At 39.6% G+C, this 12,674-nt stretch overlaps 2 protein-coding genes across 8 annotated transcripts in view; one reads left to right on the forward strand and one right to left on the reverse strand.

The window, feature by feature from the left end:
• LOC106879706 (uncharacterized) overlaps nucleotides 1–1,872 on the forward strand; it is a 34,900-nt gene extending 33,028 nt beyond the window's left edge. For all 3 annotated transcript variants that reach the window (XM_014929391.2, XM_014929381.3, XM_052975617.2), the window contains one exon: nucleotides 1,599–1,872. The gene's annotated coding sequence lies outside the window, so the exon portion shown is untranslated. The remainder of the gene's footprint in view (nucleotides 1–1,598) is intronic.
• On the reverse strand, nucleotides 358–10,400 carry LOC128250486 (uncharacterized). Of its 5 annotated transcripts, none has more exons than XM_089339274.1 (3): nucleotides 10,125–10,230; nucleotides 4,425–4,688; nucleotides 358–484 (listed from the first exon to the last, which is right to left on the reverse strand). In XM_089339274.1, the coding sequence occupies exons 1-2, from the start codon at nucleotides 10,203–10,205 to the stop codon at nucleotides 4,446–4,448; spliced, it is 324 nt and encodes a 107-aa protein (XP_089195400.1). In that variant the 5' UTR covers nucleotides 10,206–10,230; the 3' UTR covers nucleotides 358–484; nucleotides 4,425–4,445. The 5 variants fall into 5 exon arrangements, with proteins under 5 accessions (XP_089195400.1, XP_089195403.1, XP_089195402.1 ...); XM_089339273.1 differs by lacking the exon at nucleotides 358–484 and adding an exon at nucleotides 3,789–3,924; XM_089339277.1 differs by lacking the exons at nucleotides 358–484; nucleotides 10,125–10,230 and adding an exon at nucleotides 10,246–10,400 and having other exon boundaries at nucleotides 3,275–4,688.
• Between the last annotated feature and the right edge of the window lie 2,274 nt (nucleotides 10,401–12,674).

Here is a 12,674-nt window from a genome sequence, read left to right on the forward strand (position 1 = left end):
ATTATGATTCATTTATGTACACTTGTGAATGTATATAGACGTTCATTTAATGTCTTATAATTGCAATTTGTATGTATAATTATTATATTGTGTCTATATATGTACGTATGTGCATTTCTGTACATGCATATGTGTTATGTAGCAATGTCTGTATATATTTAGAGATACAGGGTGTCCCCAAACAATTTGGCATCATTGGAGATGTCCATATTGGAGTGATTACACAGTCAAGAGAAATGAAACTTAATAGATTTAATTTTGAACATAACAAATTTTATTCTACAGATTTCCAACAGAAAATTCTGTGAGATGATAATTTTATAATGTTCCAAAGTTATTACGGTTCTTTAAGATGGCGCAGAACACATTTAGTTTTGGTGAATCCTTTCCGTGTTCAATTGTGTCGTGTGAATTTTCTTCACCCCCAAATGCAAACATTCTGCTTTTCAGTTTGCCATTCAAATGGAATGTGGTGGCCTTGTCACTGAAAAGAAGATGGTTTTCAAAGTTATCATCTTAAAATTTCTTTTGTATATCTTTACAGAATGTTTTACACTTTTGCTTGTCAAGCTAAAGTTTGTAGGGGTCAGCCACAAGCGTTTTCTTATGACACGCCAAATAGTTGACAGGTTTCTAGGCTTGATCTTTGCACAGATTTCTTTGGACTCCAACTAGGCATTTCCCGAAGTTGGTTCCCCATCTCTTCTGAAACTGCCGGCCATCCAGATCTATTTTTATCTAACACAAACAGCCTTCCTCTTGAAACTTCTTATGCCACCTCCAAATATGCTTCCCTGTTGGTGCTTATTTATGAAATCTAACAAATACCCATTGCATGCTTGACTGGGCCTACTTCAATACATAAAACCCCTTTTCTGTTGCAATAAACGACATGTCTAATCCTGAAAAGCAAAACACACGAATGATCGTTTTTAAAAAGTCTCTTGAATTCTAGAGATACTTGCTAAAATTTGCAACAATTTGGACGAATATTGTTCATGTTATTAAATGATGAGATTATGTGAAATTGTTTGGGACACCCCCATATAGACGCCAGTATGTATGTATTTGTGTTTGTCCACACTCGCACCTATGAGTATGGTCATAAACCAGTTCAAAGAAGGCTTTTTATTCAAACTTTATTTCTGCTCACCATCTAATCCGTTAATTATGGCTGTCCAACAATTAAGAAACATTCTTTTAGATTAAATAGACAGCATCCATCTATGAACATCATTCGACTCTATGCCGCATTTTCCTACTCAATACAAAAGAAGATATCGATATTTTTATCTATTATTTACTATTGTTGAAAGGAATAAATGACAGGATATTATAAGTCATAACAGTTATCTCTGCTGAGTGAAAAGTTAGTCACGGTATATTCGAAACCTATAGGTTTAGATTAAAAAGGGGTCTTAATTATTCGTCCTGGTCTTAGTTTTCTCATCTCTGTCCTTGAATAGTTGGAATTTTGTTACACGCATTATTCTTGATCAGGTTTTCTTTGTAAGTTCTCTTACCTCTATTATTATTATTATTATTATTACTGTCGTTCAGTTACTCTTTGCCAGTTGCTAATCTGCCTGTATTTTCAGTCCTTTCCACAGCATTATCAGCCATGAGAGGACTCCTGTAGAGCTACCAACACAAGATCATTGGCAGTGGGAACCGTTCTACCTGAATTTCCTCCAGAATACCAGAAGCACAATAATACTTTGCACACGTGGAACCGACAGTACACCAACAGAAGCAATGGAGCTCACAGTCATCTCAGTTTTGAGGGCCCAGGATCTTGAGTTCTGATCTCGTTATTCTTTGTAAATATTCTTAATTACTTGAGATTGAAATAAATCTGATTTTGCTCTTCAATTATTCTCTTCCTTCTTTTTTTTTTGTTTGTTAATGTGTGGTGGATAGGGAAAGAAAATACCAATAATAAACATACTGTGCTGTGTTCATTGCAACAAACATGACATTGTGCGCTGACCAACAAATAAAGTCAGCTAAGAACAATGGAATAGGATTGGCATTGTCAGTTCAATGTAAACAATTCGAAAATGAGTTATTAAAAAACAAACAAAAAATTCTTTTGGGCTTCCATAGATATCTACCCCGCGCACGCATTTTTTTCATCTTCTCCACTTTAGCGACATCGAATCCGAAGTGGTCGTCATAGTCGTGATCTGAGATTTGATGTCGCTAAAGTGGAGAAAATGAAAAAATGCGCGCGCGGGGTAGGCATCTATGGAAGCCCAAAATGGCCAAAATCAGATAAATATGGATGGATGACTCGTTCAGAAACACCTGCGAGTGTCAAAAATAGCCCCTAATTGTTTCTCCGCTCCCGGAATTTATTTATTTATTGCGAAATACGAAGATTATGATTTTGGAGATAATTGGTTTGTAAAATTTCTGTTTTTCAACATATATATATATAATATTATTTCTGTTTTTCAACATATATATATATATATATATATATATATAATATTATTAGGGACAAAATCCAAAATTACAGGTAAAAAACTCAATTAAAATCAATTTATAAAAAATTAAAATTAAATTGAGCCTTATAGATAAAGTATATATAAAATATATATAGTTTTAGGGAAAATAACCAATTTTCAAGAACTCATCGATGAAAATCCACTATCACATATAGAAAAATTAATAATTAAAAGCACAATAAATGAGTATAATATAAAGTAAAGTAAATATCATAAGATAAATATAATAAAAAGATTACACGTGTTTCATAACCAATTTTCAAATAGAAAAGAAATTTAAATCGATTAAAATCAATTGAAATTATCGAAAATAAGTTCTATTCAAAAATATAGCTACTCGTCAGATCGTAAGTAGAACAATAATTAGATATATATCTCAACCAACAATAAGTACCAAATGAATTAATATGAAATACTTATTATATAAAGATAGAAAAATTATTTTAAAAATATCATAATATCAAAATAATAACCATTCAATAATCATCCCTTCATCCATTATAATAACATGTATATTATATACAAAAAACATCTTACATAAATTATCATTGTTTTAAATTATCATTGTTTTAAATTATCATTGTTTTAAATACAAGTTGAACGAAGTTTAAGTTTAAAATAATAATGAAGATAAAATTAGTACATATTTAACCGGTGTAATAGTTAAAGCTTGGAAATGACAGCCAGATCTCACAAAACTGCAATAACCACTCACCTTTCTGTAAAGATTTCTTTCAGCAGTAATAATAACAAAGTAATTCATGTGAAATTAAAGTGTTTTTTTATTTTTTATTTTCAAACTTTAAAAAAAGATTTTTTTTGTTTTTCACCCATCTATGTGAGGAAATATGGAGATTAAGAATATGGAAAAAATAAACAATTTCAAATTTTTTATGAAAAACTCCAACCCAAAATCATCACCAACACCCGCCTGCCATCATCATCATCGTTTAACGTCCGCTTTCCATGCTAGCATGGGTTGGACGATTTGACTGAGGACTGGTGGACCAGGAGGCGACACCAGGCTCCAATCTGATTTGGCAGAGTTTCTACAGCTGGATGCCCTTCCTAACGCCAACCACTCTGAGAATGTAGTGAGTGCTTTTACGTGTCACCGGCACGAAGGCCAGTCAGGCGGGTACTGGCGATGGCCACGCTCGAAATGGTGTATTTTATGTGTCAGGAGCCAGTGCAGCGGTACTGGCAACGATCTCGCTCAAATGTCTTTTCACGTGCCACTGGCACAAGTGCCAGGAAGGCGACGTTGGTATCGATCATGCTGGTGCTATGTACGTGCCACCAGCACGGAAGCCAGACAGCTGCTCTGGCAACGATCGCGCTCGGATGATGCTCTTAGTGCTCCACTGGCACAGGTGCCGTCACGATTTCGCTTTCGCTCAGCAGCACCCGGTCACTAAAATGGAAAAAAAAGTCTAATAGGTGTTAAAAAAATGTGTGGAAAACGAATATGATAACTAAAAGGGCCATATTTCAGATTGAGTATACGAATCAAAACATTTGTTAGTTTCCATGAGCACTGCATAAATTTCCAAGAAGAAAATCAAGATCAACATTGCAAAAGCCGTCTCGGGTATAATATACACAAGAACAAGCACACAGTTGACAAGGTAACACGAGAGAGATATGTCCATTATTGATCTGTGTGACCAACAGCCTGATAAAAAATGGTTAATGAATGAAATAGTCTTCCATGGGGAACAAGTTTATGTTGCTGAAAGAAATTTAATTGCAACAGAGTGATTTTCATGGAATCGCAGGAGACCAGCATATAAAGTTAGTTTGTAGGACATGGTGTAGTAATAATAATTCTTCTCATTATGAAGATAGTTGGAAATTAAAAAGAACTTAAAGTGCCGCTGTTGACCAAAACTCATTAATAAATTGATCACATACCTATTAAGAAGAAGAAGAATATTAAAAATGCGGGAGTCTTATGGCAGTAGTAGGAGGTTTGTGGAATTGTCTGAAATGGTCAAGTGACCTAAAAGTAACCCATTGTGGTTGTGATTGGAATTCTTTCTTTTCTTTTCCTGTGTATTTGGAATCTCCATGATATAACACATATTCGGAGACAATTTCATTAAAAACATCCATTTTTCTGAAAGTTATGATCATCCAAAGTCGAGGTGGGGGCAGGAATCTGTAGTTATCTCGATTCTAAAATACATAAAATGAGAAATGCATGTAAAAAAAAAAGTCCATCAATATTCAGAGAAATATTTAAAATTTGGATTTATATCCCATCCATCTACGATAAAGTGTCACCAAGTTATGTGGAGGATTCGAGGGACCCAGCAAGCACTGCCTGTGCATTTGCTGTGGACCCAGCAAGATCTCATTCAGTGACTGAGGGTGGGGGCAACCTGCAATGAATGAAAGGGTCCTGGCTAGCTGTTTTTTGATAGAACAACATGTCAATTATTCCCTCATCCATAATGCTTAGTCAAAGATCAAATAGGGACAAGGGTCCACCACTGTCAAGATATTCAATAGTGGACCCTGTGTGTGTGTGCTAGTCTAGGTTGTTGAAGGTCTTCAGTAATTTGATGTTTCCTCATGGGAAGATATGAACAGGAGGGTGTCATCCAGACACCCTCATACCCCACGGCAGAAGGGTTAAGACTGATCCATGTGGTGGGGTAAAGCACTCGTGGCAGTGCCACATAAAAGCACCCAACACACTCTGTAAAATGGTTGGTGATAGGAAGAGCATCCAGCCACAGAAAATCTACCTCAATGAATTCCATCTGATCCATACAAGAAAGGGAAAAGTGAAAGTTAAAATGATGATGATGCTGATGCTAATGGTGATGACAATTCCAAAGGAAATGGTTTCCGATAGAGTTCACGCATATATTTGTGGACAGGAGGTTTAGATCCCCAACAGAATAGCTCTTCAGGTTTCACAGATAAAAGTCCTGCTTCCTTTGTGTGCTTTTCGGTGACTATTAGCTATAAATGATTTCCTACATCACAGCGAAATGGTTTTTTTCCGGTTTTTCTCTGGTGTGAATATGGATATGTTTAACAAGAGCTGAATTCTGAGTGAATGATTTCTCACAGAAATGACAATGGTAAGGTTTATCTCCAGTGGGGATTCTTTCATGAACTGTTAAATAACTATCATGTACAAATGATTTCCCACAGATATCACAAGGAAACGGTTTTGCTCCAGTGTGGATTCTTCCATGTTTTATTAAATTACTGCTGTTACTAAAAAATTTTCCACACATTTCACAATCAAAGTTTCTCTGTAATGGTCTTTGTTTAGTCTCATTACAGAAGCGTTTCTCTCCCCTGTGCCTCCGCAAGGCAGAATCTTTCGTGTTAAAATTAATTGTGCAAGAAGTGTCCAAATGATTCACATCCTTCAGAATAGCTTGGGAGAGAATTCTTAACCGTTTTACTGAACAAATCAGAACCTTCATTATCCTTAACTACTGGAAGCAGTTTTAAAAACCAATCAATCGGTCTTTTGTTGAGGAATGTCATTTTTGAAACTATGTCAAGTTTATCGAGGCAACGGAACTTGCGGAAAATACCAGTTCTGTTATTTTAGTGAATATTTAACATCATTACTGTCCGTGACTGTACTGAACTGTGGGTTCAGTTTCTCGTGTTGGGAATCTTAATTACAATTGGGGAAAACGAGCCAATGTAGATATTTTCTCTACGTACCACTAGAACGTTCGATGTTGACTATGTCACATATTGTGGTTGACAATAACATAGTTATTTCTACGTTAATATATTTAGGTAGGATCAATGGATGCTGTGTAATTTTATATATAGAAAGTTCATACATGACTTGCAGCAGAAGTCCTGGTAAAATTTGTTCTTCTACTGCAAGTTGTAATAGAAAAGTTCAGTTAGAATAAATGTAAAGTAAGAAAAGATTAAAGTGTAAGACGGCTGATGTCGGGAGAAAGACAAATCGTGTCGATATTAGATAGATAGATAGATAAATATATGTGTGTGTGGTTGCGAATATATGTGTTCACCGAGGACTGTAGAAAAGTGATAACATACAAACAATACAGGTATTAAAATTAGTTGGACAACTGAACAGAAAGGTTAATAAAGATATTCACTGAAGAGTTGGTACTTAAAATCTATTTTTTCTGCAAAACTGGGAAGGATGCAACGTCAATATGTGACAACAACGAAAGGTTTTAATAATTCAGTTAATGCGATAAGACTCCGAAACACTGAGATCGCTCTATAATAGATTAGATTATAGATTATATTCATCTATATTAGATTAGATTAATTTATATTAGAATAGCAATAAACATTAACGTTTACCTTAACAGGAAATAACTTCATTTACTCAACAAATCATAAACATACCCAGAAGACGGTGTAAAACGACAAAATTATCGTTGTATAAACCATACCGGTCCGGTGTTTAAGTTAAAGATCCCGGTAATCTGGTCAAGGATAAATAACAACTAGGGGAGATAATTAGGTTCTCATTCAGTTCTATATTGAAGAGATGAGGAATAATCTACATTATTTACATTTGACGCATATTTGTCCTCATCTTGTTTGTTGTTATGACAACGTTTCAGCTGATATACCCTCCAGCCTTCATCAGGTGTCTTGGGGAAATTTCGAACCTGGGTTCTCATTCCTAAAGTATTTGACGAGGCTCTTAGGACAGGCATCGCAACCGACGTGTTAGCAGCGAAGTTGGCCCTCGACCAACACTTTGATGTCAAGCATGAAGGCTGCGTTGTCAGAGCTAAAGTACTTTCGGTAAGCGGGGAGGGGACTAAGGCCGCTCGATGGGCCCGCGTGGTTGAGGCGAAGCGTGGCAACAGAGCGACCATTCGGTCTTTGGTGGACCAGAACGACTGCGAGATTTCGGAACCGAAGCAGATGTGTGCAGCCTTTCAGCAGCACTTTGCTCAATTGTTCGGGACGACGGTAGGACGGACGACGGAACAGACTTCGGTGTGTACCTAGACGGCCTGCCGCAACTCTCGACCAGCGAGGCCGAGTGCTGCGAAGGACCGATATCTGCCTGGGAAGTACAGGAAGCGATGAAAGGCTGCACGAGAGGTAGATCGCCGGGTTTGGATGGTCTGCCTTACGAGCTTTATACGTTAATGCCAGACTTGTTTGCGGGCGTCTTGGCAAACGTCTACTGGAACTGGCAACAAAACGGGAGAATTCCTGCTTTTGTTTGTCGAGGAATGGTGGCTTTGCTAAGAAAGGACCCAAACAAGGGGGACATTATAGGGAACTTTAGGCCCATCACTCTGCTCAATACAGAGTTGAAAATCTTGGCCAAGGTGCTAGCCAGGAGATTGGCACCTTTCGTGGGCAAACTGATCAGCAAGGCGCAGACATGCACCGTGCCGACCAGGTCTATCCACGACAACCTCCATCTCATGCGCTACATCATAGAAAGGGTGGGTAACGAAGCTGGCGCGGGTGCGGCTTTGATCAATTTAGATCAGTCTAAAGCCTTCGATAGAGTCGACCATCGATACCTGGCAGCTAGCTTCGGTCCGGTCTTCCGCGGGTGGATAGCTGCTTTATACAGCGGCATCTGCTCGGTCATACGGGTGAACGGCCATCTATCGGAACCGTTCAACATCCCGCGTTCGGTTCGCCAAGGGTGTCCTCTCTCCTCCCTTCTGTATGTATTGACTCTCGAGCCATTACTGCGGAAGTTGGAGGCTTTGAGGGGCGTCCCGCGTGATCTGGGATGTGGAAGGAGCGTGTCTGCCTATGCCGACGACGTCACTGTGATGGTGTCGAGCCACAGGCATATTGACCTGATTGGCGACACACTGAACGAGTATGAAGCGGTGACAGGTGCGAAAATTAACGCGGAAAAGTCAGTGGGCTTGCAACTAGGCACCTGGAGGGGAAAGTCCATGCCGTCCAACAGCGTCATAGGGTGCTGTACAGACGGACCCGTTAAACTGCTCGGGGTCTGGTTCGGTCCGGACCTCCAGTTGGAGAAAAACTGGGAAGAAGTGACGAACAGGGTGGCCAACCAACACCCAGAAATAGGCTGAGAGGAAGCTCTCCTTGAAAGGTCGAGCGGAGGTGGCGAATGCATACATCGCATCCGTCATCTATTACCGTTTGACCGTCGTCCCTTGTCCCGACCGCTGGTTAACCAAGATAGTACGCTTGCTCTTCAACTTTTTGTGGTAGGGTCAGGTACCACTGGTCAGGCGCTCCATCTGCTGTCAACAGCCGCTGAACGGAGGCCTTGGCATGCCGTTGCTCCTGATGCGCAAACGTGCGCTCAGGCTACGACATCTCAAGCGTTTCCTGGACGGTGAACAGGTGTGGTCGCCTTTCGTCCGACGCGATTTTCCGCAGCTCGTTTCTTTAACAGAGCTGCAATCCTGGATCAAACGTAGACCGCGAAAGGGCGCTTGGCACCTCGAGTGCCGCCAAGCTCTCACCGCCCTCAGTCAGGCGGGCAGTGCGATCGGTAGTAGCTCCACTCTAGCGTTCTATAGAGGGTTAGTGGGAGAAAAGTGCGACGACGTTCTCGGGGAAACTCTAGGCGTCGAGGATAATCAGCTAAACAGTCTGTTCAGGAGAACTTTCGGGCCGGGGCCCATGGATAATTTCCAAAGGTCCCTCGCCTGGCAGTGCTACCGAGGTGCGCTACCTGTTCGAGATAAACTCTACCGACACGGAAGTGCCGTCAACCGGGCCTGCCCGAGGTGCGCTCAGGACGACGAAACTGTTCTGCACGCGCTCGTCCAGTGTCCGAGCATTGCTGACCTCTGGGTCTATATCGAACAGCTACTGTCACGTGTAGGACGGATCCGGCTATCAGCTGAATCCATCGTGAGAACTGACCCGCCGACCTCCTTTAACCAGGAGAACAAGGCAATTTTCCTATGCCTAGTGGCTGTAGCGAAAGAGGTGATATGGTGGACCCGTTTGAAAGGGCTAAAGACAGACACTTTCCTCTTTGGCCAAGGCCTCATCAACTTTTTCAAGTTCCACTTGATAATGAAGATAAGAGTAGAGAGGGAAGTGCTGTCTCATAGCAAATTCGTTGAAAGATGGGTGACTGTTGGAAGAATGGCCAGTATAAACGGACCAATTCTGAGAATACACCTGTTAAAAAAAAAAAAAAAAAAAGGTAATGTAAAAGGAGAAAGGGCTCTATACCCCTTTCTCTTATTTTTTCTGACCAGGCTCCCGTGGTTTTATGGGTTTTTCCACATGTAACCTTTCCTTTTTCGAAGCGCCTCCCTCTTTGGGAGTTCTACTTATTTATTTATCTATTTATTCATTATATCTTTCTCCGTTTTCTTCCTCTGTTTAGACGAACTTTCCTCCCTTTTCGGACAAAACCTTTTGTAACCTTCGTCCTGTCTTTGTCCTTATGTTTTTAATTGATATTAGCCCTTGTGGCTAATAAAACGAATTAATTATTATTATTTAGGTCACTGCTTGGAATCAATCTCGGAATCCTGGGGTTAGTAGCCCATGCTCTTAACCACTACGCCATATGCCCCCAAAATATCTTAAACTTAGCTGTCGTAGATCAACCATCCTCATTGATAAATGAGGGTTAATTATCTGGGTGATGTTTTATCGACTTACCATGGGTTCTATGCAAATGGAGGAAATTGATAAAATTAAAGTTACTTCCAAACGTATTAAATTATGTAAGGGATTTTTCATTTATGTCACCGGTGAAATTTAAACGATTTACACTGCTTACTTGGGATTATTTATAATTGATTTCATTGAATTCTCTTCTGTTAAGGTGAACGTGACATTCTGGCATGCTCTATGGTTCTTCGTAGTGATGATGCGTGGTTCAGTGGTGTCCGGTTCATGATTGTCAGGTCGTAAGTTCCATTCCCAGCGGCGCATTATGTCCTTGAGCAAGAACTTTAGCTTGAGTTGTTCCAGTCCACTCGGCTGGCAAAAATGAGTTGTACCTGTAATTCAAAGGACGAATCTTGTCATATTCTGTGTCCCGCTGAATTTCCCAGAGAACTACCTTAAGGGTTACGGGTGTTTGTGAAGCTTTCAGCTACTTGCATGTTTAATTTTGCGAGCAGGCTGTTCCGTTGATCGATTCAACTGGAACACTCGTCGACGGAGAACCAGTTTAGGATTCTTCCTAGGTATGGAGTTATCTCCCTTGTACGAATTCTCTGCGCATGACAGGAACGGGTGATTCGCACAAATGGTTCTCGCAGAGTTTTTCTTGTGATGTTTCTTTTTTTAGTCTTCAGTTATTCCTGACACTTGATGCGTTGATCGATTCTGGTTGTCTTTCTTCCGACATCGATCGTCTCACACTTTAATATCTTTTCTTACTAATATATATATATATATATTCTAACTGAACTTGACCGTTACAACCTGTAATAGAAGAACAGATTTCACCATGGCATCTCTTTCTGTATATCTTTTATAGACTTAAACAGCATCCTTTAACCCGATCCACATTTATTAACGTAGAGATAGCAATGTTATTGTCTACCACAATATACGACGTAGTCAACAACAAACGTTCTAGTGATGAGGAGAGAATATACGTGCATTGACAAGACAAGAATCTGAATCATGGTAAACATTTCTTAGATTTTAAGAATTCCTCTCGACTTAATATGGAGAACGTGAATCATTTGGACATTTCTCAGGCAACTGTTTTTAGCGAGAAAGATTCCATTAGACAGAGGTTCGGTGAGGAGAAACCTTTTTGTAATGAAACGCTTACTAAACGGAAAAATATTGACTGTGAGATATGTGGTAAGTCTTTTGTGAGTAACAGCAATTTAACGAAACACATAAGAATCCACACTGGGGAAAAGCCATACAATTGCCAAGTCTGTGGCAAATCATTCTCTCAGGATAACAGTCTTGCAATACACAAAGCAATACATACCGGAAACAAATCGTTTCACTGTGATATTTGTGGAAAATATTTTATAACTCGTAATATTTTAATAAATCACAAAAGAATCCACTCGGGTGAAAAACCTCATTGTTGTGAGCTATGCGGCAAGTCGTTTGTCTGTAACGGTAAGTTAACAAGACACAGACGGATACACACGGGAGAAAAATTATTCAACTGTGAAATCTGTGGTAAATCGTTTATTGATAACTCGCATCTTACCGGCCACAAACGAATGCACACGGGAGAAAAACCCTGCCATTGTGACATCTGTGGGAAGTCCTTCTTCTCCAATAGTAATTTAAAAAGACATAAAATATTACACACTGGCGAAAAACCATTCCACTGTGAAATGTGTGGCAAATCTTTTGTCTCAAACAGTGTTTTAGCAAGGCACAAACGAATGCATGATGGAGACGAGAAAACGTTTTATTGCGAAATCTGTGGAAAAACATTCTTTGACAATTCGAATCTTATAGTTCACATTCGTAGCCACACCGGAGAAAGGCCTTATCATTGTGATACGTGTGGCAAATCGTTTATGTATAAAAGTCACTTAAACAAACACATGATTACACACAAGAGAGCATCCTCTTAATTTATGAAACATCAAATAATAGATCCAGCAACAGTTCTTGTTGAACTGTTGATCTCTTTTGTTAGTAGTAGTCATAGTTGTGTGGTAAGACGTCTGCATCCCAACCAAATGGTTCTGGGCTCGGTTCTATCGCGTACCACCTTCTATAATTGCAGGCCTTGTGAGTGGGTTTGGTTAACAGAAACTGAAAGAAACCTCTCGTGTGTGAGTGTAACCTGTCTCCTTGTCCTGGCATCATGTGATGCTCACAAACGAGTGTCACCAGAATGCAAACGGTGTGTTTCGTTTCTAATATTCTGTGAAAACATATCTGGATATTACCTTACTTGGAAACAGGCGAGGGTTGGCAACTGGAACAGCGTCCAGCTAGAGACAGTCAGTCTCAATTACGTCCATATGACCCATGCAAGCATGGAAAAGTGGTCATTAGAATGATGATGTCTGTAGGAGTGATCTCATTTGAGAGAAAGTCTTTTAGAAAAATATTTCAGAATTATAAACTTGTTGAGGAAAACAAAGTGTATCAGTGTGAAAAATGCGAAGAGTGATTGAGTGTGGAGTCAGGCTTCATCTGTTGCAAACAGCAGGGAGGAAGAGACTAGAAAAAACCAGCTATTATTGTAAAATATCTTGGGAATAGTTT

This window comes from Octopus bimaculoides, chromosome 21 (assembly GCF_046866305.1).
Source record: "Octopus bimaculoides isolate indiv1 chromosome 21, ASM4686630v1, whole genome shotgun sequence".
In the NCBI taxonomy this organism is placed as follows: domain Eukaryota; kingdom Metazoa; phylum Mollusca; class Cephalopoda; order Octopoda; family Octopodidae; genus Octopus; species Octopus bimaculoides.

Coding starts and splice junctions, on each gene's coding strand:
- LOC128250486 (XM_089339274.1), bottom strand. CDS start 10,205: ATGAAAAATCCCTTACATAATTTAATACGTTTGGAAGTAACTTTAATT. Junction 4,689..10,124: donor CCATTTGCATAGAACCCATG/GTAAGTCGATAA, acceptor TATGTATTTTAG/AATCGAGATAACTACAGATT.